The sequence below is a fragment of the Anopheles arabiensis genome, chromosome 2, assembly GCF_016920715.1.
Source record: "Anopheles arabiensis isolate DONGOLA chromosome 2, AaraD3, whole genome shotgun sequence".
Taxonomy (NCBI): Eukaryota; Metazoa; Arthropoda; class Insecta; order Diptera; family Culicidae; genus Anopheles; species Anopheles arabiensis.
The window spans coordinates 39,554,020-39,576,721 of NC_053517.1; the positions used below are offsets into that span (position 1 = coordinate 39,554,020).

At 51.4% G+C, this 22,702-nt stretch overlaps 3 protein-coding genes across 3 annotated transcripts; 1 reads left to right on the forward strand and 2 right to left on the reverse strand.

Moving 5' to 3' along the window:
- LOC120898190 (muscle M-line assembly protein unc-89) lies at window positions 1–7,756 on the reverse strand. Its single transcript, XM_040303676.1, has 8 exons — window positions 7,290–7,756; window positions 6,443–7,230; window positions 5,574–6,368; window positions 4,526–5,485; window positions 4,299–4,455; window positions 3,374–4,191; window positions 779–3,292; window positions 1–695 (listed from the first exon to the last, which is right to left on the reverse strand). Exons 1-8 carry the CDS (start codon window positions 7,754–7,756, stop codon window positions 196–198), a joined length of 6,999 nt encoding a protein of 2,332 aa, XP_040159610.1. The 3' UTR covers window positions 1–195.
- Window positions 7,757–15,431: 7,675 nt separating this feature from the next.
- LOC120894187 (putative fatty acyl-CoA reductase CG5065) lies at window positions 15,432–20,583 on the forward strand. The gene is made up of 8 exons (XM_040296622.1): window positions 15,432–15,731; window positions 17,904–17,986; window positions 18,070–18,186; window positions 18,701–18,991; window positions 19,067–19,280; window positions 19,371–19,569; window positions 19,639–19,878; window positions 19,969–20,583. The coding sequence occupies exons 1-8, from the start codon at window positions 15,725–15,727 to the stop codon at window positions 20,339–20,341; spliced, it is 1,524 nt and encodes a 507-aa protein (XP_040152556.1). The 5' UTR covers window positions 15,432–15,724; the 3' UTR covers window positions 20,342–20,583.
- Window positions 20,584–20,754: 171 nt separating this feature from the next.
- LOC120894189 (protein CDV3 homolog) lies at window positions 20,755–22,354 on the reverse strand. The gene is made up of 3 exons (XM_040296624.1): window positions 22,008–22,354; window positions 21,569–21,859; window positions 20,755–21,448 (listed from the first exon to the last, which is right to left on the reverse strand). Exons 1-3 carry the CDS (start codon window positions 22,179–22,181, stop codon window positions 21,218–21,220), a joined length of 696 nt encoding a protein of 231 aa, XP_040152558.1. The 5' UTR covers window positions 22,182–22,354; the 3' UTR covers window positions 20,755–21,217.
- Window positions 22,355–22,702: the final 348 nt, after the last annotated feature.

A 22,702-nucleotide genomic window follows, 5' to 3' on the forward strand; every position in this document is an offset into this window, starting at 1 on the left:
TTTCTTTATCACATTCTCGCGAGTGAATATTTATTTTATTATCTAAAGCACATCAAAACACGCACACACAGTTATGGACGATGAGCGCCATCATTTACAAGTAGAAAAACTGGGCTACACAAATAAATAAAAACAGTCTTAAACGGTCTACAACCTTAAGCCTATGGTAGAAAGCTGCCCTTTGCAACCGTCTCACTACTCCTCCTCCTCCTCCTCATCCTCCTCGTCTTCCTTTTCTTCCTCCGCCTCCTCCTCCTCCGGCTGCTCGTCCCCTTCGGTCGGTTCCGGCACGGGCTCCTCCGGTACCGGTTCCGGTTCGGGCGTGGGCGGTTTCGGCAGGACGCGCGGCGCCTCGTTCTCCACCACCACATCGTCCATGCGCTTGTGCTTGTGCGTTTGGACCCGCTGGTCGAAGCGGAGCGGGATCGACACCTGCCGCGACATCTCGACCGACTTGACGTCGTTCCTGGCGATCAGCGTGTACTTGCCGCTGTCGCGCAGCTGCGGATCGTTGATGATCAGCTGCACCGTCGTGATCTTGGTGCGGTTCTCGTAGTAGTGCTGGTTGAAGATCTCGTACTTGGCGTTGCTCTGCAGGATCGGGATGCCGTCGTACATCCAGCGGAACGTCGGCACCGGGTTGCCGCGCACCCGGATCTCCAGGTGCAGATCGTTCGTCGTCGGATGGTACAGTTCTGTTCGGGGGGAAGAGGGAGAAGAGCAACAAAGAGGGGCAATGTTAGGAGATGCAAAAAGCGATCGCATCAAGCGCACTTACCTCTCAGCGGTGTGATGAACGTCGGCGGCACCAGCTCAACCTCGTCCTTCTTCTCCAGCTCGAACACGGTGATGCGGCACGAGTCGGTCGCCGTACCGTTCGCCGTCTTGGCGACGCACTTGTACACGCCCGTGTCTTCCAGCCGCAGGTCGACCAGATCGAGCGTGCAGTAGCCCTGGCGCGTGACGTCACTGCGGCAGCGCGGTCCCATCACCAGCGGCTCGTCGTCCTTCAGCCAGGTAACCTCAATCTTGGCCGCGTCCGAGCAGCAGCAGTTGAGCGTCAGGTTTTTGCCCTTCTTGATCGTGCCGCTGCGCAGATGCGAGATGAACTCGACCTCGATCGGTTTCTTCCAGCGCTTGACGCGCGGCACCTCGGGCGGTGCCAGGCTCTTGCCGCTCGAGATCAGCTGGCTCAGCTTGACCTTCGGCTGGGCGCCCGGCTGTGGTTCCCGCTGGCGCGGCACCTCCTTCGGCCGTTCCTCCACCACCTGCTCGGGGGCCGGCTGCTTGGGGAGCTTGCGGCGCAGCTTCTTGATCTTCGGACCGCGCTTGACCGGTTTCGGGGGCGATTCCACCTCTTCCTCTTCCTCCTCCGCTTCTTCCGCTTCCTCTTCCTGCTCGGCTGCAGCTGGCGGGGCAGGCTGCGGTGTTTTGGCCGGCGTTGCCGGCTTCTCCGCCGGCTGTTCCTCCGCTTCCGGCTGTTCCTCGGCTTCGGCCTCCTCCTCCTCGCTCGAGGTGTCACCGGGCACGTACTCTTCGTACTCGCTTTCCGCCTCCGTGTCCGTCTCCCACTCCCAGAACCGCTCAGGCGTCTGGCCCTTCAGATAGTACGAGCCGTCCTCCAGGAAGACGACCTCCCGGTGCTGTCTCGGTTCCACCACCTTCTCCTCCTCGAACGTGCGGCGCTTGTCCGCGTGGTGCATGTGGTACATCGGCATCGCGGCCGCCTTGCCCTCGAACCGCAGCGTGTACTTGAGCTCCTCCGTGCCGAAGTCGTTGCTCGCCTTCACCAGGTACCGGCCGTTGTCGCGGATCTGCGGATTGTGCAGGCACAGCTTGTGGATGCCGTGCGGTTCGCGGATCTGGATGAACTTCTCGTTGTTCTCGATGATGATGCCGTCCAGGAACCACTCCACCTTGATCGGGCCCGTGCCCTTGATCTGCGTCTCCAGCACCAGATCGTCCACGCGCAGATCGTAGTGCTGCGTCATGCAGCGCACGAACCGCGGCGCTTCGCCCTCCGCCACCGGGATGCGCACCGGCGCCGGCAGCACGTTCAGCCGGCAGGTACCGCGGATGACGGCGCCCGACTTGTCCTTCACGACCACCTCGTAGTCGGCGGTGTCGTCCCGGGACGCCTTGTTGAACGCAATCACGCCCGTGCCCTCCTGCGCGTCGGACAGGTTCTTGATCTGCTTGGTGAACTCCATCGGTTCGCCGTTCTTGTACCACTTGAAGTCGGCCTTCGAGCCGAGCACGGTACAGAACAGACGCACCGGCTTGCCCTCCACGATGTTGATGTCGTGCAGCGTGCTGCCGAAGCGCAACACCGCCCGCGCATCAACGCGCTTCGCTTCGTCCGGGTTCAGCTCGGGGAAGAGGCGCAGATACCGTTCCTTGCGCAGCTTGTCCTTATCCTCAGCCGGTTCTCCCTCGGCGGGAGCTGCCACTTCCACCGGTGGAGCAACCTCCTTCGGCGGTTCCGGTACCGGTGCGGCCGGTGCAGCGATCGCCGCCTCTTCTTCCGGCACGACCTGCGGCTGCAGGACGCGCTTCTTGCGCAGCTTCTTAATCTTCGGGCCACGCTTCGGCGGTGGCGGCGGTGCCTCCTCCTCATCCTCGTCCTCCTCATCCTCATCCTCATCGTCCGCCTCGACCGGTTCCGGCTGCTTCGGTGGTGGCGGTGGCGGCGTCTTGATCAAAAAGTCGGGCGACGGCGACCGGGAAGGTACCTTCTCGACCGGTGCCGGTTCCGGCTCGGGTTCCGGTTCGGGCACCTCGGGCTCGGGCTCCGGTTCCGGCGACACGTAGTCCTCGTACTCGCTCGGCGCGCTCGTATCCGTTTCCCATTCCCACAGATGCTCGGGCGTTTGGCCGCGGATGTAGTACGAACCGTCCTCGAGGAAGATAAACTCCCGGTGCGGTCTCGGTGCCGGTTCCGGCTTCGGCGGCTCCTCGTACACGCCGTGCTTCATCAGGTTCGGGTCGTGGTACCGAATGCCGAACACGTGGCTTTCGGCGATCTTGCGCTCCATGATGCGCCGGACGGCATGGCGCAGCACGTCCTTGCCGACCACGTTCGTGGCCTCGCAAGCGTACTGGCCCTCGTCCTTCGCCTGCGGGTCGTGGATGGTCAGCTTGAACACACCGCCCGGTTCGCGCATCGGGAAGAACTTCTCGCCCGTCGGATCGACCAGATCGATGCCGTCCCGCAGCCACTTGATCGTGGGCATCGGGTTGCCGCGCACGTTCACCTCCAGCACCAGATCGTTCGTCTGGATGTCGTAGTGCTCTGGGGAAGGGGAATAAAAAGACAAACAAATTCCAATGAGGATCGTGCTCTCCTCTGCAAACAAACAACGCGAGCACTTACCCTTAACATTGCGCACAAAGCTCGGCGCAACGTGCTGCTTCTCCGGCACCGGGTACACGATCACCTTGCAGGTCGTCTCCACCTCGCCGACCGCATTGCTCGCCGTACACTTGTACGTGCCGGAGTCGTTCAGCTCGGCCGACAGGATGTGGACCGCGCCGACCCCCATCTTCGTGTCGTTCTTCACGTTCTTGCTCCAGACGAGGGGAATGTTGTTCTTGAACCACTTGATCGTCGGCTTCGGACCGACGCACGAGCACACCAGCTTCAGTTGTGATCCCTCCGCCACCGTTTGGTTCTTCAGATTCGCCTCAAAGTACAGCTTCTGCAGTACCTCCACCACCTTGTGCTTAGTGGGCTCCTCCGCGATCGGGCCGGGGATGCGGCCCTTCAGCAGGCCCTGCAAGTTCTTGCGCCACTGTTTCGGTTCCTTCTTCTTCTTCGGTTCTTCCGGTGCGTCCGCTGCATCCGCAGCCGGCTCGGCACCTTCCGCGGCCGCTCCGGCAGCGGGCGCATCCTCGGTGGTCGCCTCAACCGCTGCCAGCGCTTCGACGACGGCCGAAATGTCCGGCTCGGGACCGGCCTGGTGAGCGACGGAGGGTGCACGGGACACGGAGCGCGACCGCGTACCGTACACAAAGCCGTCCTCTTCCGAGCGCGTGATCTGCTTGTCCGCATGGTAGATACCGTGCGTCAGCTGGCTCTGGTAGAATTCGCGCCCCTTGAACGTGACCGAGTGTTTCAGCTTCTCCTCGCCGGCGTGGTTCTTGGCCGTCACGACCCACTTGCCACCGTCGAGCTTTTCGGGATTGTGGATGCTACGAAGAAAGGGATTGGGAATCGTGTTAAATCAGATCTGAATGAGCGAGATCTCAAAGTATCTATAAAAATAGGGTCAGTCAGTCAGTCAGATCACTCAACTTACCTCAACCGGTACACGCCGTTGCCTTCGCGGGAGATGATCACGCGATCCGTCTCGTTGGTAAACTCCATCCCGTCCCGCTCCCAGGTCAGCTTCGGATCGGGAACACCGCGCACGTGCACCTCCAGGATCAGATCGTCCACTAGAGAGTCGTAGTAGTCTGCAATGACGAAAACGGGTTGGCATCAGTACCTCAATTCCTAACCCCATCCAATCCACAACGACCTTACCGATGACCCGCGTGAACGTCGGCACCGTTTCGATGTCCTTTTCCGTCGCGAACACGGTCACCGTGCAGGAGCACTCGATCTCGCCGAAGCTGTTCTTCGCGTACGCCGTGTACTCGCCCGAGTCGGCCACCGTCGTCGGCGTGATGCGCACGCACCCGAACTCCACCTTGGTCGCGTTCACCACGCTCTTGCTCCAGACCAGCGGCTTGCCGTTCTTCATCCAGCGCCAGGTCGGCTGCGGCCCAGTCACACTGCACGTCAGCTTGATCGATTTGCCGGCCGGCACGGTTTGGTTCTTCAGCTTCGTCTCCCACATCAGCCGGTTCTTGGAGTCGCGTATGACGAACGGTTCCACCGGCCCATCCTCGAAGCGGCGGCGGCCCGGCATTGCCTTGAACTTTGGCTTTGGAGCTGCTGCTGCCGTTTGCTCTTGTGCAGTAGCTTCCGGTGCCGGCGCTTCTGTATCTACTTCGCCGGCTTCCCCTTCTGCTGGTTCGACCGGTGGCACGGGCTCGTCTGTTGCCGCCGGTTCCGCTTGCTGCTGTGCCTGTGACTGGGCTTGGCTAGCCGGCTGCTGCTGCTGCTGCTGGTCGGTTGGTGGAGTCGGTTCCGCCGTCAACAGTAGACTGGCCGCTTCCTTCTCCTCGAGCCGCCTTTTAAAGTAGTCCGCGTGCTCGATGTGCTGCACGTGGATCAACTTATCCTTCGAGGTGAAGCTCACCTCGTGCGACACCTTGGCGGTGCCGGCCGAGTTGACCGCCCGGCACTCGTACACGCCACAGTCGGCCGGGGCCGGCTTGTGGATGCACAGCTGGTACACGCCGTTCGGTTCGCGGTTGATCAGCAGCTTGTCGCCGAGCACGATGTCCTCGCCGTCCTTTTGCCAGCTGATCGTCGGCTTCGGCAGACCGTGCACGTTCACCTCGAGCACGAGATCGTCCGCCCGGATGTCGTAGAACTCTGCAAGGAGGCAAACAAAACAGAAGGCGAGCGAGCGCGTTAGATGACATCCCTGTTAGGTCCAAGATGCCTTCCCCCCACGACCTACCTTTGACCGCGCGCGTAAACGTGGCCGGCGTCGTCTCGGCCGACGGCAGCGTGATCACCTTCAGCACGCACGTCGTCTTGATCTCGTTGTGGCTGTTCTTCGCCGTGCAGGTGTACTCGCCCGCATCCTTGCGCGTCACGCCGTTGATCACGATCTGCCCGATCGCGCCACTGTTCATCAGCTTCACGTGATCGCCAAAGTCGATCGCGCGCCCATTCCGCTGCCACTTGAACATTGGCAGCGGCCCATTCGCCGAGCAGGTCATCTTCACGATCGCACCCTTCGTGGTGGTGACGTTGTGCAGCTGCCCGGCCCACGCGAGCTTGTTCTTCGAGTCGCGAATCACGTACGATTCCGACTCGTACGGTTCGTGCACGTCGTCGCCGCCCCGGGCCGTGCGGCCACCGCCCGCCAGCCGCTCCTTCGCCTCCGTCTTGATGCGCAGCTCCTCGCGCTTGCGCTCCTCGATCTCCTCCTCCGTCAGCTGCTTCCGGTCGGCGTTGGTGATGCCGGGCAGCCGCATGTACGGCACCTTGTCCACGAAGTCGACCGTGTGGGACATCTGGCACCGGCCCGCCTCATTCTCGGCGATGCACGTGTACCGGCCACTGTCCTCCGGCGTCGGGTCGTAAATGTTGAGCTGGAAGATTTCCTCCCCCTCGAAGGTGGCCCCGATCCGCTGATCGAGCACGATCGGTTCCCCGTCCTTCAGCCAGGTGATGGTCGGCTCGTATTCCTTCTGGAACATGATCCTAGCCTCGATCACAAGGTCGTTCAATGCATGGTGGAAGTAGTCTGGGGAAAGAAGTAGACACAGTTACACAACGGCAGCGCTCGCGGCCGCAGCAGCAGCACGCCATCACACTTACCTCTGATTTTCACAAAGAACGGCAACTGACACTTGGGCTTGATCGCGTCGTACACTTTGACGTGCGCCACCGACGGTATCTCGCCGCCCCGGTTCTTCGCCAGTATCTTGTACTCGCCCGCGTCCGAGTGCTTCAGGTGCTTGATGGTGAGCGTGTACAGGCCGTCGGCGGCGGACGTCTGCAGGTTGGGCGTCCGCTCAATCTGTTGATCGTTCTTGAGCCATCGCACCGTCACCTCCTGGCCCTCGACCGTGCACTGTAGCTTGATGGTGGACCCGGCCGGGGCGCTCCGGTCCGTCAGCTTGGTGAGGTATAGCGGTGGTCGCGACGCCTTCCGGAGTCGCTGGAACTCGGCGTCCTTCTCCTTCTCCGTCGGCTCGGGCGTCTTCTCCTCCTGCTCGAACTTGATCAGCGCGATCTCGTCCTCATCCTCGTGGAACACGCGCCACTGGGAGGGATCCACTTCGTCAACGGACATGTCGCTGTAGGAGTAGGATAGTTCTGACGATAGTTCCTCCGATTCGCTATAAGACTCCTCGGACTCGTCGCCGTCCTCTTTTAAATCAGATTCATCGTCGTTCGGCTCGCCGTCGGCGGCAGCGACTGCGCCCGTCGGCTCAAGCTCGCGCGCTGCGCCCTCCTCGCCCTCGCCGGCACCGTCCGCCTCGTCCACCGCCTGCTCGTCGCCTTCAATCGGTTCACCCTCCAACGGTTCGGTGTCTTCGGCCGCCGCTACGTCACCATCACCGGCCGCCGCATCACCCACCGCTGGGGGTTCGTTTTCGCGGCTATCTTCAAGTTGGTCCGTCGAAGTTTTTTTTTGTCCTGAGATTCGTCAACCGCCGGCGGTTCCTCTTCCACCAGCGGCATCACCACCAGCTCGGGCCGCTCCTCCTCCTCCTCGATGATGGTCACCTCGACTGCGGTCGAGATGTCCTTGCAGGACGCCTCGTCGATGACGCAGCCGGACGAGAAGAAGAGCGAGATGTACTCGTCCACGTTCGTCACACCGCCCGACACGTCCATCACCAGCGCCTTGTCGATGATGGCCTTGCAGGAGGCGACCTGCACGTTGCGGTTCTCCCCAATCTCGAACGGCGACTTTTCGCGCACCAGCATCATCTCCTTGCGCAGCGGATCGTCCACCCGGAGGCGCGAGATCGAGACCGAGCGGGAACTGCGCTCCCGGGACGGTTCCCGCGAGTAGGTGCCTTCGCGCGACATCGAACGCCCGCCATCGCCGCCCGGCTGCTGCTCCTGCTCCGTCACGATCACCTGCGGGATCACCTCTTCGCTGTTTTGCTTGCGTACCATCCTGGACGCTTCCTGGGAACGGGATTCGTCACTCACACACGCTGGTTAGGAACTCACACTCGGTACCACTTTCACCCTTTGTAGCCTTCTCCAACTTTTCACTAGTTGTCTAGCACTAGCAAATCTTTGCTTCGATCTGTTCGATCACCACGTTCAAGGACCTGCGGCAGTCGTCGGTGAACTAGCGTTGGATGGCCCTGAGCGGTGAGACTTTTAAATAATCCGAAGGGCGCAATTTCATTGTCAATGACGTGCGGGTGTGATCACTTTCTAATTTTAACGCACCCGAAGCAGCGCCCGGACCGGTGCAAGGTGCCAAACTGTTTCCGCCAGACGCCCACGGCTAGGCCATTTTTGGAGGGTGGCGGGGAAAGGTGGGTGTTTGGGTCGGTGCGAAGATCGCCAAATCAAACCGATTCTGGCGATTCTTTGCCCGTGCGTTACTCACAGGCGAACGCAATCGAACCCCACACGCACACGAATCGTGCGATCGGTTCTAATTTTGGGACACACCAAAACACACACACTAACCGTGCTGCCAAAGTCAAATGGTTCGCGTGAAAAATGCAACTTATTTGCACCCGGGCACTTCCTTGATTTTGGTTTCGGTTTTGCACGGTTGAGCCGTGTGAGGCGTTGTTGAGCTTTCTGAGCTGCGATCTCTCTCGTTTCCAAGTATAAGAACATTCTCAAATTCAGTACAAAAATTAATTAAAAAAACAGTTGTAAGTGGAAGTCAGGTTGTTAAGCTTTTTTTTAATTAGCTACATATTTTATCATCCTATCAAATTATAGTTTCGGAAGGATTGTATTGGAAGTATGCCATTTATTGCTAATATCTATTTTCTATGCTTGGAAAACCGTTTTTCTTAAAATTATGAACTATGGGAGTTTGAGATTGTTGGATATTTTAATGACAAAAACGAAATAAAATACGTGTTGAAAAATGTTTTTATTTTTAGCCTATTCATCTTGTACTTTGACGCAAATAAATAATGATGTTGCTGAGACGCCTTACGAGCTTAGACTATACTTTATTTTGCAATTATTCTTACACTAACCAAATCTCATCCTTATTCTATCCTTAACACTAGTATATACAACGATTAGGTTACGCTTTGGGCGTGAACACATCTATAATCTTGTATGGTTCTAGCTCTAACATTGATGTTAAAGGTTACTATTACGATTCGTTTTTATTTCATCTGAAAAAAAACAGCTGTTCAATTCACCATAAGCTTACATACGATCAAGTAAAGACTTTTTTTCTAGGATAATGCTCGCCAGATTTAAAGTAAAAATTAATAACCGCAACCTTCAACTAATGCTGCTAAGTAAAAGTGTCCATTTAATTAGACTACGTAATCTTCATCAATAAATAAAAAATATCGCATGACGCTCGACCAGGGAGGACGTTAGCTATATGAGCATATCCTCCAATCCAGTACATATTGTCGCTGATATACGCTATTAATGCGGAGCGAGCAGAAACCACTGATAAGAAGTGATTTTTATAATTCGACTAAAAGGCATATTGTCTTAAAAGGCAGCACTGATTTCAGGACAACTTGCCGAAATTTGGCTCCAAACACCATTTACTTCTAATGGTTAATGCATCTAGTTCTTTATACAATACTGTCGATCTTAGCGTTAGTGTAAATAATCTTAAAATGATTCTTCGAGGCACATATTGACGATCAGAAGCATTACGTTATTTATTTATATATTTATTTACCGTTTTCACTTTCGTCATAGCTACCTATTTGTAATTCGATATCACCATGTTTTGTATGATGTTAATTTCAGTTAGGTCCATGTTAGCCAGTGTATTGAAAAATCCAGAATAGTTATGTAGGCCAGTCTAGGCTAGATGTCGTAATTAGATAAACAAATTTAAAAAAAAAAAACAATTGTTTAAAATTAGTACAATTTGCTACAAAAAACTGTCAAATTTCGCTGCGTATCTCCGATGGTACCACATCTGCGTGTAAGAGGTACCATATCTCGGGAACTTCCTGTAATTGGTTTGTATATTTTTGTTGTTCTAACTACATACTGAAATAAGTGATAGTATCAAGCTGATACTATTGAGCATGGTTTGATGTGCTTTCTAATTGGTATTAATATTATCGCAAGATGAATTTAATTCATTTATTCATTTAATTTTCAATGAAAGACAAATTTGACGCCTACAAATATTGTTGCTTAAGAAGCAATATATTGAAAGAAAATAATTTTGTGTATGTAAATCTCCCATACTTAAGGTTCATTTTATTTAGAAAAATCCAGTTGAAATATTTAATAATAACAAATTGTCACTTTTATTTGCTTTTCATCATTGATCGCAACGTTGCCCCAATATTTTCTGCTAGCCGGTTAAGCTCTTTGGCTTTCCTTTATTTCCGCAACACGACGCAACAGCAACACCGGAGAAAGTTCAACCGCTCTGTCACCGAAGCCATAACACTGGCCGACTACGACATAGAAGAGAGGAACACCTCCAAAAACTGTCCTACCGTAGAGGACCTACAAATGTGCGGACGAGGAAACCACGCATTAAATGGTTGCTTCTTGTTCGACACGCATGGTAGCGTAATGCCAGCCCGCCAACACAGCCGTTCGACCGATCGAGCCATTTCTGGTGAATGAGTACGGTGGAAAATGCGTAAACGATTAATGGAAAATGACGTGAAAATTGTTCCATATTTCATACGAACTACAAAACGGAGACATTTTTATGATTTTTCAATCGTAAACAAATGTAGTCTCAGCATACTGAAAGAACAGGAAGGAGGCATTCACTTTCTAATTTAATCCCTGTTACTAAGGTGGTAAAACCAGGAAAGTGAACGCATCGCATCGATTACACAACGATCCTCGACCACTAGCGAAATCGTACACACAAATCGTAAAAGGTGCATCCTGCGTCGGATAAACACACATCCGCGCACGATCACACCGACCGACCGACGATCACCTTGATCTTTAAAAAGAAAAGCTAGCATGGCAGCATGACAGCCAAACGCATTTGCACCGGTAAACAGTTATTGGATGGCGTCGTTGTTTGGCCCGTCCCTTATGCAACCGTGTGCAGCACGCAGTGACAATCCTTCATCTCGTGCGCCCTCGTGTTTGTTGTGTAGTGCCTGCATGCGAAGCCTATTTTCCTCTCAGCATTTAGCAAACACACACACAAGCGCGTTCAAAAACAAGCTGCAACAGTGCAAATAGTGGACGGGACTGTTTAAGGCACGCATCAATAGACACATATAGCTTTTCGCGAACCATCTAGCATTCGGTAGATAAAATGGCACTGGTCAAGCATGTTTTGTGGTTTCCATTTTCCCTTCCCCTTGCAATTGAATCTCAAAGTAGGTCTCTGCTCTTAAGGGGACATAAAAAATCAGCCAATCGACAGCACTCGATCAACAAATTCACTTTTACTTAGTGCGTAAGGGTTCTGTACGTACACAACAACCCGGCTGAAGGCTAGAGGACGAACCGCGCCACTAACCGTGCAGATGTCATGGCATCAACTTGACAACGAAATTCCGAACCTGGCTGAACGTTCGCAGGCGCCCTAACTAGTGCGCCCTTTGGTGCTGCGGATAGTAACTGTCGAGCACGAGTCGATCGGTTTCGATCGAATTCCTTTTCTAGCTGACTCATTACAGCGATGCAGCGTGCAGTGAACTGGCGCATTGACCCCCTCCGGTGTGACCAGCGATGACAGAATGTCGACCAGACTGTGGTTCAGCTGTTGGATGCACAACCACTGGCCGAGTGAGCCAGTTTCACCCCCGGGGCACGTACTATCACCTGCATCACAGTAACTGGACGACCTTGTACTTGTCATCTCACGCGCACTTGCAAACAGCCTGTGGTGTGGAAATGCAGTATTTCCTTATAGTACTGTTTGTTTTGCCTGTTATGTTTTGGCTCCTTTCATCGTACGGGCAATAAAAATGCCCTCCACGCTTCTGCGGACATTTAAAGAATGCCATGCACGCGGTTGACGCCACGTGGTTTAGTGTGCGCAACGGAAAAGATGAGTTGATAATGTCGTAGCTGCTTAAGAAAAGAAAAAAAAATGGCAACATTTTAAGCCCATCTAATCCGACCTCAAAGCCAAACAATTAATCCATTGTTTTGCCAACCTTAAGCCAAGTCAAGTCAAATCGTTTGCGCTAACAATAAATCGTTCATCATCCAAAAGTTTAGCAGCACAATTGTAAGCAGATTGACGTAACGTTAGGGAGACCATTTGCTGGTTTACCGAACTTTCCCAATTATCTGTCGATTAGTGGTGTGGGTTTGGCGTCTAATTATGTCACCGCGCCGTTGAGATCGTGTAATTAGAAAAGTGTCGATCAGCTTCCGCAATCGCAAGGCACCGCTTGGAGGAATGGAGCGAAAATGAGCAATCAAATGGATGCATTAGGGAATGAAAATGTTATTGAAAGATATTTTTGCAGTTGGAATTGAACAAGACATATTGTAACATTTTTTTTTATATTCCCTCCTGAATAAAACAAAAATATATATATTTAAAATAATTTCTCCTATACATTTCAACATGGTAAGGTGAATATTTTTCCTCATTCGATTAATCAATACACGATCATGTGTCTTAATATGTTGCTTAAGCCACATCTCCCACCAGCTGCAGGCACCATTCAATCTGCTCCACCTGTGAAAAGCTTACGGAAATATCTTTTCGCTTGCGGTTATGCACCGACGAACGATCGTGCGGCGCTCCATCGCTCGGAGAAGGGAACAAACATTCTTTACCACACGGTGACATCTTTCAAACCTCCCCATCGCGTTAGCGTTAAAAGCTCAGCTTTACGAACAGGCACCAAGAGTGCATTAGATCGATTCCGAAGAGGCAGGCATAGGCCCGCTTATCGGTGTCATTTAAATGGAAAACAGCCATTCGTGCGCGGTGGTGGTGCATTCGGTTAGACCACAATATTTTAAACCCCTGCGCATTGCATAATGCTGCAGGAGTTTGAGCGAGTCTGCTGAGCGAGTCACCACATGAACGCTGTTGACTAACAGGCGGAACGATCGTAAACTGCCCAATGCGGAATCGAAACGCTCTCGATCTAAAGCCAAACAAGCGCATTGAACATCGTGCGTTGTGGTTTTGCGGTATGTTTTATGGGTGATCTGGGCTTGTACGAAGACGCACTGAACGACCTAGACCTGATTTGTATAGCTGGGAAGATGGACGTACGTCTACCGGCCGTTTTGTGCAAAGCAGCCAAACGAAATGCGTTTGTCACCGCGTAATTTATTCCCAGTCCGTGACTGTGAACTCCCCAAAATGGAAGTCGCAAATAAGTTTAAAATATTCGGCAGCCATCCGGCAGATGGGCATCGATTTATCATCGTAAAGGCAGACTATCATCCAGAGGGAGAAGATGATGAACATATTTACGATAGCTCGACGTTCATCATCTTCCCCTTTGACGGAAGATCAAGATTTATTGGCAAAGGTGCACCATCAACGATCATCACGCACTAATAGAACCATCAAAAAAGTACAGCGGCTGAGTTGCAATAGCGAGAGCTTTCGATACCGTCCCAGAGCAACAATTATGCAAGCAGTCCGGTCGGACAACTTCCAGCTCCAGCGGTACTGGAATATATTCAAATGCATTTCAAATTCAGCTTTGCCCAAAAACTGGCCCTGAAGAACTTGTTTTGAAAGGTATTTTTAAATCCATTTCCCTCTCGATCTGCTCTATACTGATCGTGCGAAGGGGAAGGCAAAAATGACTTAAAATTTTTGAATTTGTGATTTGTATGAAGCTTGAATTTCGGAGCTAAAAAACAAGGTATCAACACCAAAGGGTTGTTCCATTAGTGTTGGATACATCTTATTGTTTATATTTTTCTATATTACAGTATAAATAGTAAAATGCAACAAAAAAAGTGTAATAAGCGGTTGCTACTGCACGATCGTTTTTGCGAGAGATTATCGGGCCAACTCCCATTTAATAGGTCCTAATAACGATAACGGCTTCGCACCTGTTTTGCATGCTTCACTTCAAACGTTTTCCACCCCTCTGAGTCCTGAGGCATAAATACCCCCTCATCATATCCCCTCCCTCACACCACCGTAAGTCCAAAAACCCAATCGATCGCTGAAATTATGCAATAAACACCCAATTCAGCTTCGAAATACCTTTTACCTTACGATTTGAATCTTTCGTTAAGCCCTGCCGGATTACAGGCCCGACTATAGCCCCGGACTGGGGAAACGGGTTTTAAAACACAAGCTCCAACTTCTTGTGCCGGAATCTTCTAGTGCACTGTCGGTGGAGAACGTAGTCCACAACACAGCAGTCCACCGTACCCAGCGCCGACAGTTTCCCTTTCTATGCACGCGATTTGCTGCCAAACACCATGCCGCCTACTGTGTTGGTTGGTGGTGGCGCGTGCAATCAAACGCTACGCTCTTGTGCGCCTCGTTGCTAGTGGAAACAGGTTTTCCTGTCCACAGAAATGACAGGATGTTTATGTTCTAGTTTCGGGCTGCATCTGATGCCGCAACCCGAACCCGATCGATTTGGGGTTAGGTATTCCTGGTTTGAGAGGTTTTTATCGGGGATTTCCCCATCCGGGGAAGAGACTCCAAGCGCCATTAAAAGAGTGATAAGATGTCCTCAACCTGATATGCCTGATCGCAGATGCAAATGATGCTGGTCTCTTAGATACGTCCTTGGCGGGTTCCTTTGCCCGGGTTTGTTCGGTATAGTAAAAGTGCACTCATCGCAACAAAAACACACACACACGCATGTCCAAACTTTTCCAATGACGGCACGATGAATTATTCGAATATTTCAATCACACTCCACTGAGGACGGGGCAGAGTGAGTGTGTTGTTGCGCAATGCCCCCGTGCCGCCGTTGCGTGCTCGAAACAACCGGGTCAAAAGCGGCCACAAATCTGTACCGTCCCCAAGCGTATGTGTATGCTTTCAGCTCCCGCCATCCGAGCCCGTCAGCCCAACCAAGAAGGGGCGCGTTTCTTTGCGTTTTTCAGGGCCACCAGCGTGAAGCTGTTTTTGAGCGCGTGGCCCAACAAACTGGGGTCTGAAGTGCCGGAGCCTCGTCGTGCTGGTGTTGGTGAAATGGTAAACCATTTTTTTTTGGGACTATTACGTAAAGCGATGGAGTTTGCTCAGATTTCGGAGAGACTGCAAGATGGTGACGAATGATTTGATCTCGTCTCCGTAGCTCCGCAGCTCGTCTGATGTGGAATGTGCTCACACTTTAGTTCGGAGCAGTTGAGTTCCAGCGAGCAGCGCGTACAATATTGGCTGGACAATACTGGACACTATGAACTTTCCGCAGAGTCTAATGATGATTAACAACAGCCGTACGTTAAAGCGTTTCTAACGCAGTCTAATTACTCGGACAGAGCATGAGTTCCAATTTGATCTAGAGTGCACGCACCCGCACTGAGTGGGCTTTCTCTCCATCTGTTCGGCTGCGGCTTTGTGGCGGCTAAGGTAGAGCTTCACAGGCAAACCAACGAGCCACAGATACGCCTGCTGCGATTGACCCTTGTGCAGCAACCCCTTCCATCGCCATCCATCGCAACGAAGGAACTCCACTCAGCTGTGGTTTTTTTTTTCGGGGGGCACTAACGATAGTCATAGACTTAGCGAACGGGCCGCGCAGTGCCAGCAGTCTACGCTTGGAGCTTGGAGGAACCGGAGCATCGTGTTGGGGAGACTCGTCGTCGTTCGCGTACCGCCGTCGCGTGTGTACTGTGCTACTCGTGTACCGTTGTTATTATTGCTGCTGTTGTTGTTGTGCCGTCGAAGCCAATTAATCAACCTCGTGCTGCGAGCGAACAGGTGTCCAAAAAGTTTGGTGTTTAGAGGCTAATTTTTGTGTGAAATCATTCGCTACTGCCCAATACCCCCGCAAAGCAGAGATTTGCTCTCCAAAAATGAAAGGTAAAGCCATCCGTTTGAGTTTTTGTTCCCAGTTGCCAACGGCAACCTTTGCTGGAGAAGCAGCAACAATCATGAAGCACTGCTGTGTAGAGTCATCTTCGCAACGAGATACAACAGGGGTGTGCGTTTGTTAAAAGCGAATGTTTAAAACAGTTCTTCGTGACAGCACTGCCAGCGGACAGGCATGGGGAGCCAGTGCACGGTGAAGGGAAAGGGCCGGCAAAAGTTGCGCCGTCATAAATCACCCGAACAAAATGGTCCGTGCTTTGAACCCTCGCGACTCTGGTGTCAACGCGCAAAACGTTTTCGTTGCGCATGCTGTTGTCGTCCAACGGCTTTAGAACGCGACGCGACCGGATGCGTGATCGCTCGCCAGTGTTTGCATGCGTGAACGGAGCGGAAAAGTCTGGAAAAGTCGTTGCGTACGGTTTGCGTATGGCGGGTGTCTTAAGTGTGATGTACTAACCCCCCCACTACGCATCGCCGCTAGTACAGAACACTGCGCTGCGTATTGACCTTCCTTGGGACCGCTTGCGCATATGCGCGTGGCGAACGCTGCCGTTGCGTTATGAGCTGGCGTGCCGTGCTATTGCGCATAGGAAGACAGGGCACGGGCCGATATCCGATGGTCGAAAAGCTCCGCGCGCTCACTTTCGTTTCGGTGGGAAAAATACGCCGCACGCCGTGGAAATCGCCCAAAGGCCGGCGGACCTTGGGCATTTGGAACATTTCCATACCCTTGAGGTTCGTTTTTTTGTTTGTTTCTGCACCACCGGCAGCGACGTAACACCCTCTCAAGAAGGTCAAATTCTTGTCCATCTGTGAGTGATTCTTTTTTTTGTTGTTGCAAATCTACGAGAAGGTTCCAGCAAGTAGCTCGTTTTTTTATAGTAACAGCAGTGACAGATTATGAGCAATTTTTGCTTTATTTGCGTTTGCGTTCTTCCGACCTTAAAAATGAACCTGATCCATCTGAACAGGGCACTGATGTGGCAGTAATCACTTTTGCGTCCGGTGCTTTTGGGGAGCGGATTAAAAATGTACGCAATAAATTATACGCTCTTTCCGGTCAGCAGTGCGCGGGAAAGTTCACGTGTGTGATCGTTACGTTGTGGTCTGCCACGAGGAGATAATTTAAGCGGAATGGGTTCATTAAGTTCCGTCGTGTTTTATCTTTTGAGATTAAGGTGAAAGTTGAGCTCAATGATTGAAGATTATTGGATATAATAATAAGAAACAACATTAATTGGTTTATATATTTTTTTCGAGACGTTTTGTATTAATTACCCAATCCTGCCAATGCCAAAGAACTGTACGCTCCAACACAAACATAATACCAAAAATAATGCTAAGAAGGGTGCTTCTTAAGATTGAATAATCATCGATCAATAATTTATTCGCCGGATAAAGTATTTTCCGTATTAATGTTACATTAATATCTTCTTATTCTTCTTCTATTTGACGGAACGTCCTATGCGGACATGTCCCGGCCTATACAGGCTTTCGAGACTTAATCCATTAGCACGCAGCCGGATAGTCAAATCCTTGCTATGGGAAGGACGGTCCATTCTAGGCTTGAGCTCATGACGAGCAGGCCAATGAGTCGTTCGAGTTGAGAACTGTACCATGGGACATTAATATCTACATATTGTTAACATAAAGGAAGAATGATTTGAAATGATAAAAAATAATCAAACATAATGTAACTATTCATAGATCGATCTTTTAAATTTCACTTCTGTGATTCTTCAGCTTGCTGAATTATTAAAAAAAAAGTTTGTATTGGAAATTTCTTGAATACTAGTGATGGAAATTAATTCATTCAATATAATTCTAATTACTAAAATTGTAAATTGTTAAAGGATACTCCGCAGGATAACCTCGAAAGCATTATCGGAAATAAGTATTTGTTAAATGGAGTGCTAATACAAATGTATTGGAATATTCCGACTGCTTGATCAAGCAAATTTATGTCTCTAGAATGGATTATCGTAAGAGAAAAGACTCCAATATTTTGATATGAAAATTCTTACTGTTGTATGCAAACATGATAGTTTTTTGGAGTTGATTATTTCGACGATAAAACTCTAATTTAAGTTTACTTTTACATGTAAAAGAATCAATTTAATTGAAACATACAATTCTGATAATCAAAGTTATCGTCTATTCCAGATTTGGTAAAGAAAACACCAGTCCAAACATGGTACACTGGAAAAACGATCTTCGTCACCGGTGGATCCGGTTTCATGGGCAAGGTAAGTGATCCTCCTCCTGCGATAAATCCTTCTGACAACCTTCCCACGAGATGCCTCATTTAACTGGTAAATCGGTTCCCTAGGTGCTGTTGGAAAAACTGCTCTACTCCTGTTCCGACCTGGAGCGCATTTACGTCCTGATGCGACCGAAGCGCGGCAAATCGCCACAAACACGTATTGAGGATTGGCTCAAGCTACCGGTAAGTAACGAACGCTAGCGCAATTACACCGCGCCACAGAGCATTGCTGTGCGAGATGATTAAATAACGCACCTTGAGCAACGGGAGGAGAATGATGGCTTAATTCATGGCGGGCCCGGCCCCGCTTGACGTCAATGGGGGCACTGGGAAAGGATGATCTTTTGGCTCCGCCCGGGGGCACCTGTGGCTTTGAAGGGCAAAAGGGGTACATCAAACAACAACAAAAAACACTTCATCATGCGTACCTCATCGAGCAAGTACGTCGTGGTACGATCGATTTGGCCCGTGCTGTATGAAACCCATGCCACCATGACGGGTTTCAATTGCTTCGTGTATGTGTGTGTGTGTGTGTGTGAGGAATAATTGAAGCCATGAACAAAGCTCAAGATTAATTAAGATCCGTCTCGATTAGAGAATCATGTTGATGCCGCGATTTGAATGTTTAGATTGCAATAATTGCAACGATCACCGATTAACTCACCGCCCAAATGCTCTGTTTCTGTTTCGGCTGCAGGTTTTCAAGCGCATCCGGGAGGAAAAGCCGGAAGTGTACAAAAAGCTCGTCCCGATACCGGGCGATGTGACGAGCGACAAGCTCGGCATCAGCCCGGAGCACGAGCAGCTGCTGATCGACACGGCCGAGATCGTGTTCCACTGTGCGGCCACACTGAAGCTCGAAGCGCGGCTGAAGGATGCGATCGAGATGAACACGATCGGCACGAAGCGTATCCTCGATCTCTGCCTGCAGATGAAGCGCCTGAAGGCGCTGCTACACTTGTCCACGGCATTCTGCTACTGCGATAAGGTGAGCTCTGCACGGTCTGCCCGGAACCGGACCCCGGTTTTATTAACCAATTTCTGCCATTACCCCCATACGCAGGAAGTACTCACCGAGAAGGTGCACGACTTCCATCACAATCCGTACGATCTGATGCGTACCGTGGAGTGGATGGATGAGAAGGCGCTCGACATGATCACACCGAACTTGCTCACGCCCCATCCGAACACCTACACCTACTCGAAGCGGCTGGCGGAAATGCTGGTGCGCGACACCTATTCCAAGCTGCGTGTTTGCATCGTCCGGCCCAGCATCGGTAAGTGTGCAAAGTCCTCGGAGAGACTTCAAGATCGATCTTCCACAAAACAAACGAATATCCGCTTTTTCTCTCCCTCTTGCCTTCCAGTGTGCCCTGCCAATGCGGAGCCAGTTGAAGGATGGGTGGACAGTTTGAACGGTCCCGTCGGCATCATGGTGGCCGGTGGCAAGGGCATCATCCGGTCGATGTTGTGCAACGGGGAATACAACGCGGAAGTCATCCCCGTCGATCTGGCCATCAATGGGCTGATCACGATCGCCTACACCCTGGGCCAGATGGAGGGGATGTAAGTTGGCAAGGAGAGAAGCAGTTCAGTTTCCCACATGCTAACGACTCATGTTCTTCTTTGTAACAGGCCGAAGGAAATACCGGTGTACAACATTACTTGCCGCGAGACGAAGCGAACCACCTGGAAGGAGGTGCTGGATCTGGGCAAGGCGACCGCCTACGAGTATCCGTTCGAGGCCGGCGTCTGGTACCCGGACGGCGACATTACGATGAACAAAACGTACCACAACATCTGCGTTCTGCTGTTCCACTGGCTGCCCGCTTACTTCATCGACTTTCTGATGCTCTGCTTCGGCCAGAAGCGATTGTAAGTGGCTTCATTTAGCAATTTCGGCGCAATTCGGGAGGTTTTTATAACTTTTTTTGTTGTTTTGCCCTTCCCGCTTTCGTTCTCCAGCATGTGCCGCATACAGAACATGGTCTCGGAGGGGCTTAGCTTGCTGCAGTTCTTCACCACCCGGCAGTGGGACTTTAAGTCGCACCAGTATCAAGCGATAGCGAAGCATCTCTCGCCGGAGGATAACACCATCTTCACGATGGACGTGGATGCGATCGACACGAAGGACTACCTGCGGCGTATCATTCTGGGCGGACGGCAGTTCTGCATGAGGGAACCGCTGTCCACCTTGCCCAAGGCACGCATCCAGCTCAAGTGTCTGTACGTGCTGGATAAGGTGGCGAAGGCATTCCTGCTCTACGGTTTGGTGTGGCTATTCCTCACGCTGACCGGGCTGAGGGCCCCGGTGTACGAGATGCTCGGCTGGGCATAGGCCATAATGGCCATGTCCCATTCCAATGTCCTTAGCGGCCCTTTTTTCCCGCACCGTCGAAGCAGGGATCAAGGGAGAAAATACTCAACTGGGAAACTGGGTTTCGTTAGGCTTCACGTGGCTTCGCACGTGGTGCTTCTTTTCTATTGAGTGTGTGTCCTTTTTTTGTTTGATATTAGTTTTCTCCCGTTTTGTTACTCGTGTCAAACCGATCAGATTAATAAAGTAAGCTAACAAAAATAGTTGCTGGAGGTGGGAACGTTATTTCCGTTCAGCGAACTCGTGGAGGTAAAAAAATGCTTTCCTTCGTTGAAACCAGGAGATCCTGAGCGAATCAATTTCTATGCGTGTGCTTCTCAATCTTTTCACGCCTACGGGTATGTGTGAGTGTATTTAAGCCATTACAAGGCAGGTCCGAGGTTCCCTTTTTACGATTTTATTTCATTTGTAGTTGCAATTTATACAAACTCGGGGGCAGTAGGGCAGCCGTTCAGCCACAGCCAATCGTGCACTCGCTCGGCAACAGTGCAGCAATTGTTCAGGATACAAATCGAAATCAGGCTCACATGACACACACATGCACAACGATCAAAGGAGCCGTACCGGCTGGTCTGGGGCAGGGAACAATAAACAAAAAGCAGATGAGAAACGAAAACAAAAGGAAAACTCCTACACAAAATTCCATCCGGCGGCTCTCAAACGGAACGACCCAAGGCACCGACCCAAATGCAGTTAACAGAGAGAGGGAGAGAGAGAGTACGAGAACGTAGTAGGCGGCGCGCGCAACATATATTGATGCAGCAGCAGTAGTAGTGTGTAACGCGGTAGATGTATAAAAGTTTAAAACGATACTGGGCGGCGCGCGGAACTTGGTCCCTAGCTCGCATCGTTGTTCAGTGAGTTGAACCGGTTGCCGATACTGATCTGGCCGCTGGTTGAGGACTGTTCGACCGTTTTCGCCCGCATGCCGTGCTTCACCTCCTCGAACGACGGGTCCACTTTCGGCGGTTTGGGGGCTTCAGCCGGCTTTTCCTGGCCCAGCGTTGGGAAGTACTCCTCGCTCTGTAGATCCGGCGCGATGCCTTTCTTCTGTTTCTGTTTTGCCATCTGGAAAAATGGTGCGAACAATGGGCGGATGGGTAAGAATGGGGGTTGCATTTGAGCAGCAGTGGTAGGTGGGGAGAAGGCCCGATATTCGAGAACGATTCCCCGTATAGCCACACTTACGAGACTTTTCATTGCTGGACTGATATAAATATTGCTTGTGGTTGCTGGAGCCTCCGGGGCCGGTGCAGCCTTCTCCTTCTTCGCTGCATTCGCTGCATCCTTTTTCATCCACGGTTTGTTTGGATCGCGCTCTTCGCCTTCCCGGCCCTCTCCATCGTAGGACGGATCGTGCATGCCGCCCGAGTTCTCCGAATCGTGATGGTTCGCATCGTCGTCTATATTCAGCTGTGCCAATTTCAGTCCGCTGTAGTCCTTCTTCGTCTCCTCGAACACCTTCCACTCGTCTTCCGGCTGCAAAAAAAAAAACGGAATGCCATATGATATCTTGCAGCAGCAGCAGCATGGGTTTGGTCTGTGCACAGGTTCACAACATTAGCACTGTCCTGTTCCCGCAAACGGGAAGACACCGGCCACCAATCGCAACCGGCCACTCACTCACCTCGTTGGGATCGTGTTTGCCATCCGAATCCACCGGCCGCAGCTTCATCTTACTTTCGACGACCTTCTTCGACGTGTCATCTAGCTGCTTGGCTATCTCCTCGGCGGTGCCAAACTTTTTCGCCTTGCCCTTCTTTTTGTCCTTCTTGGCGAAGAAATCATCCAGATCCGCCATGGCGATGCGATGCACACTAGCTACTTGGGTTCCGCACGTACGGCAAAAAGACGGGCACCGCTTGCTTTTCCGCAAAAGACGAAATTCCTCGTGGATTTTCCTCGCGGCTGGAAACGGGCGAGCGAATGATGGGTGGAAAACGGAGACGAATGACACAACGTGCGCTCGGCTGTCAAAGTCCGCTGCATTGCTGGTTTTGAGCCGGGCCAGGCTGGATCATACGGTGCGCTTCGATGGCAGACAGCGACCAAAGGTTGTTTTTTCGCGCTTCAACGAAATTGTGCAAACGATTTGCAACATTGTTTTGATGTAGCTAGGTCAAACATTGACTCGTATAATTGTTTGACAAAATTAAATTAAAGCAATGTCAATTAAATTGACAAAAATTGCCAAAATCGATGGTCTCCAGCATAATGCTGTCGGCACAGAGCTCTAACCAAAGAGTAAAATGCCCTCTGTGTGTGTGAATAATTCTTTCTCTTTAGAAGAAATCGCGTTGCTTGCTATTTATCGCTTATTTA

Bases quoted from the DNA above. Each gene is read 5' to 3' on its own strand.
- LOC120898190 (XM_040303676.1), bottom strand. From the start codon at position 7,756: ATGGTACGCAAGCAAAACAGCGAAGAGGTGATCCCGCAGGTGATCGTG. The intron at 4,456-4,525 runs GTAAGGTCGTTG...TCGTCATTGCAG, and splicing joins GACGTTCACGCGGGTCATCG to ACTACTACGACTCTCTAGTG. The intron at 3,293-3,373 runs GTAAGTGCTCGC...CCCCTTCCCCAG, and splicing joins CTTTGTGCGCAATGTTAAGG to AGCACTACGACATCCAGACG.
- LOC120894189 (XM_040296624.1), bottom strand. From the start codon at position 22,181: ATGGCGGATCTGGATGATTTCTTCGCCAAGAAGGACAAAAAGAAGGGC. The intron at 21,860-22,007 runs GTGAGTGAGTGG...TTTTTTTTGCAG, and splicing joins GCAAACACGATCCCAACGAG to CCGGAAGACGAGTGGAAGGT. The intron at 21,449-21,568 runs GTAAGTGTGGCT...CCATTTTTCCAG, and splicing joins GTCCAGCAATGAAAAGTCTC to ATGGCAAAACAGAAACAGAA.
- LOC120894187 (XM_040296622.1), top strand. The intron at 17,987-18,069 runs GTAAGTGATCCT...TCGGTTCCCTAG, and splicing joins GATCCGGTTTCATGGGCAAG to GTGCTGTTGGAAAAACTGCT. The intron at 18,992-19,066 runs GTGAGCTCTGCA...CCCCATACGCAG, and splicing joins CATTCTGCTACTGCGATAAG to GAAGTACTCACCGAGAAGGT.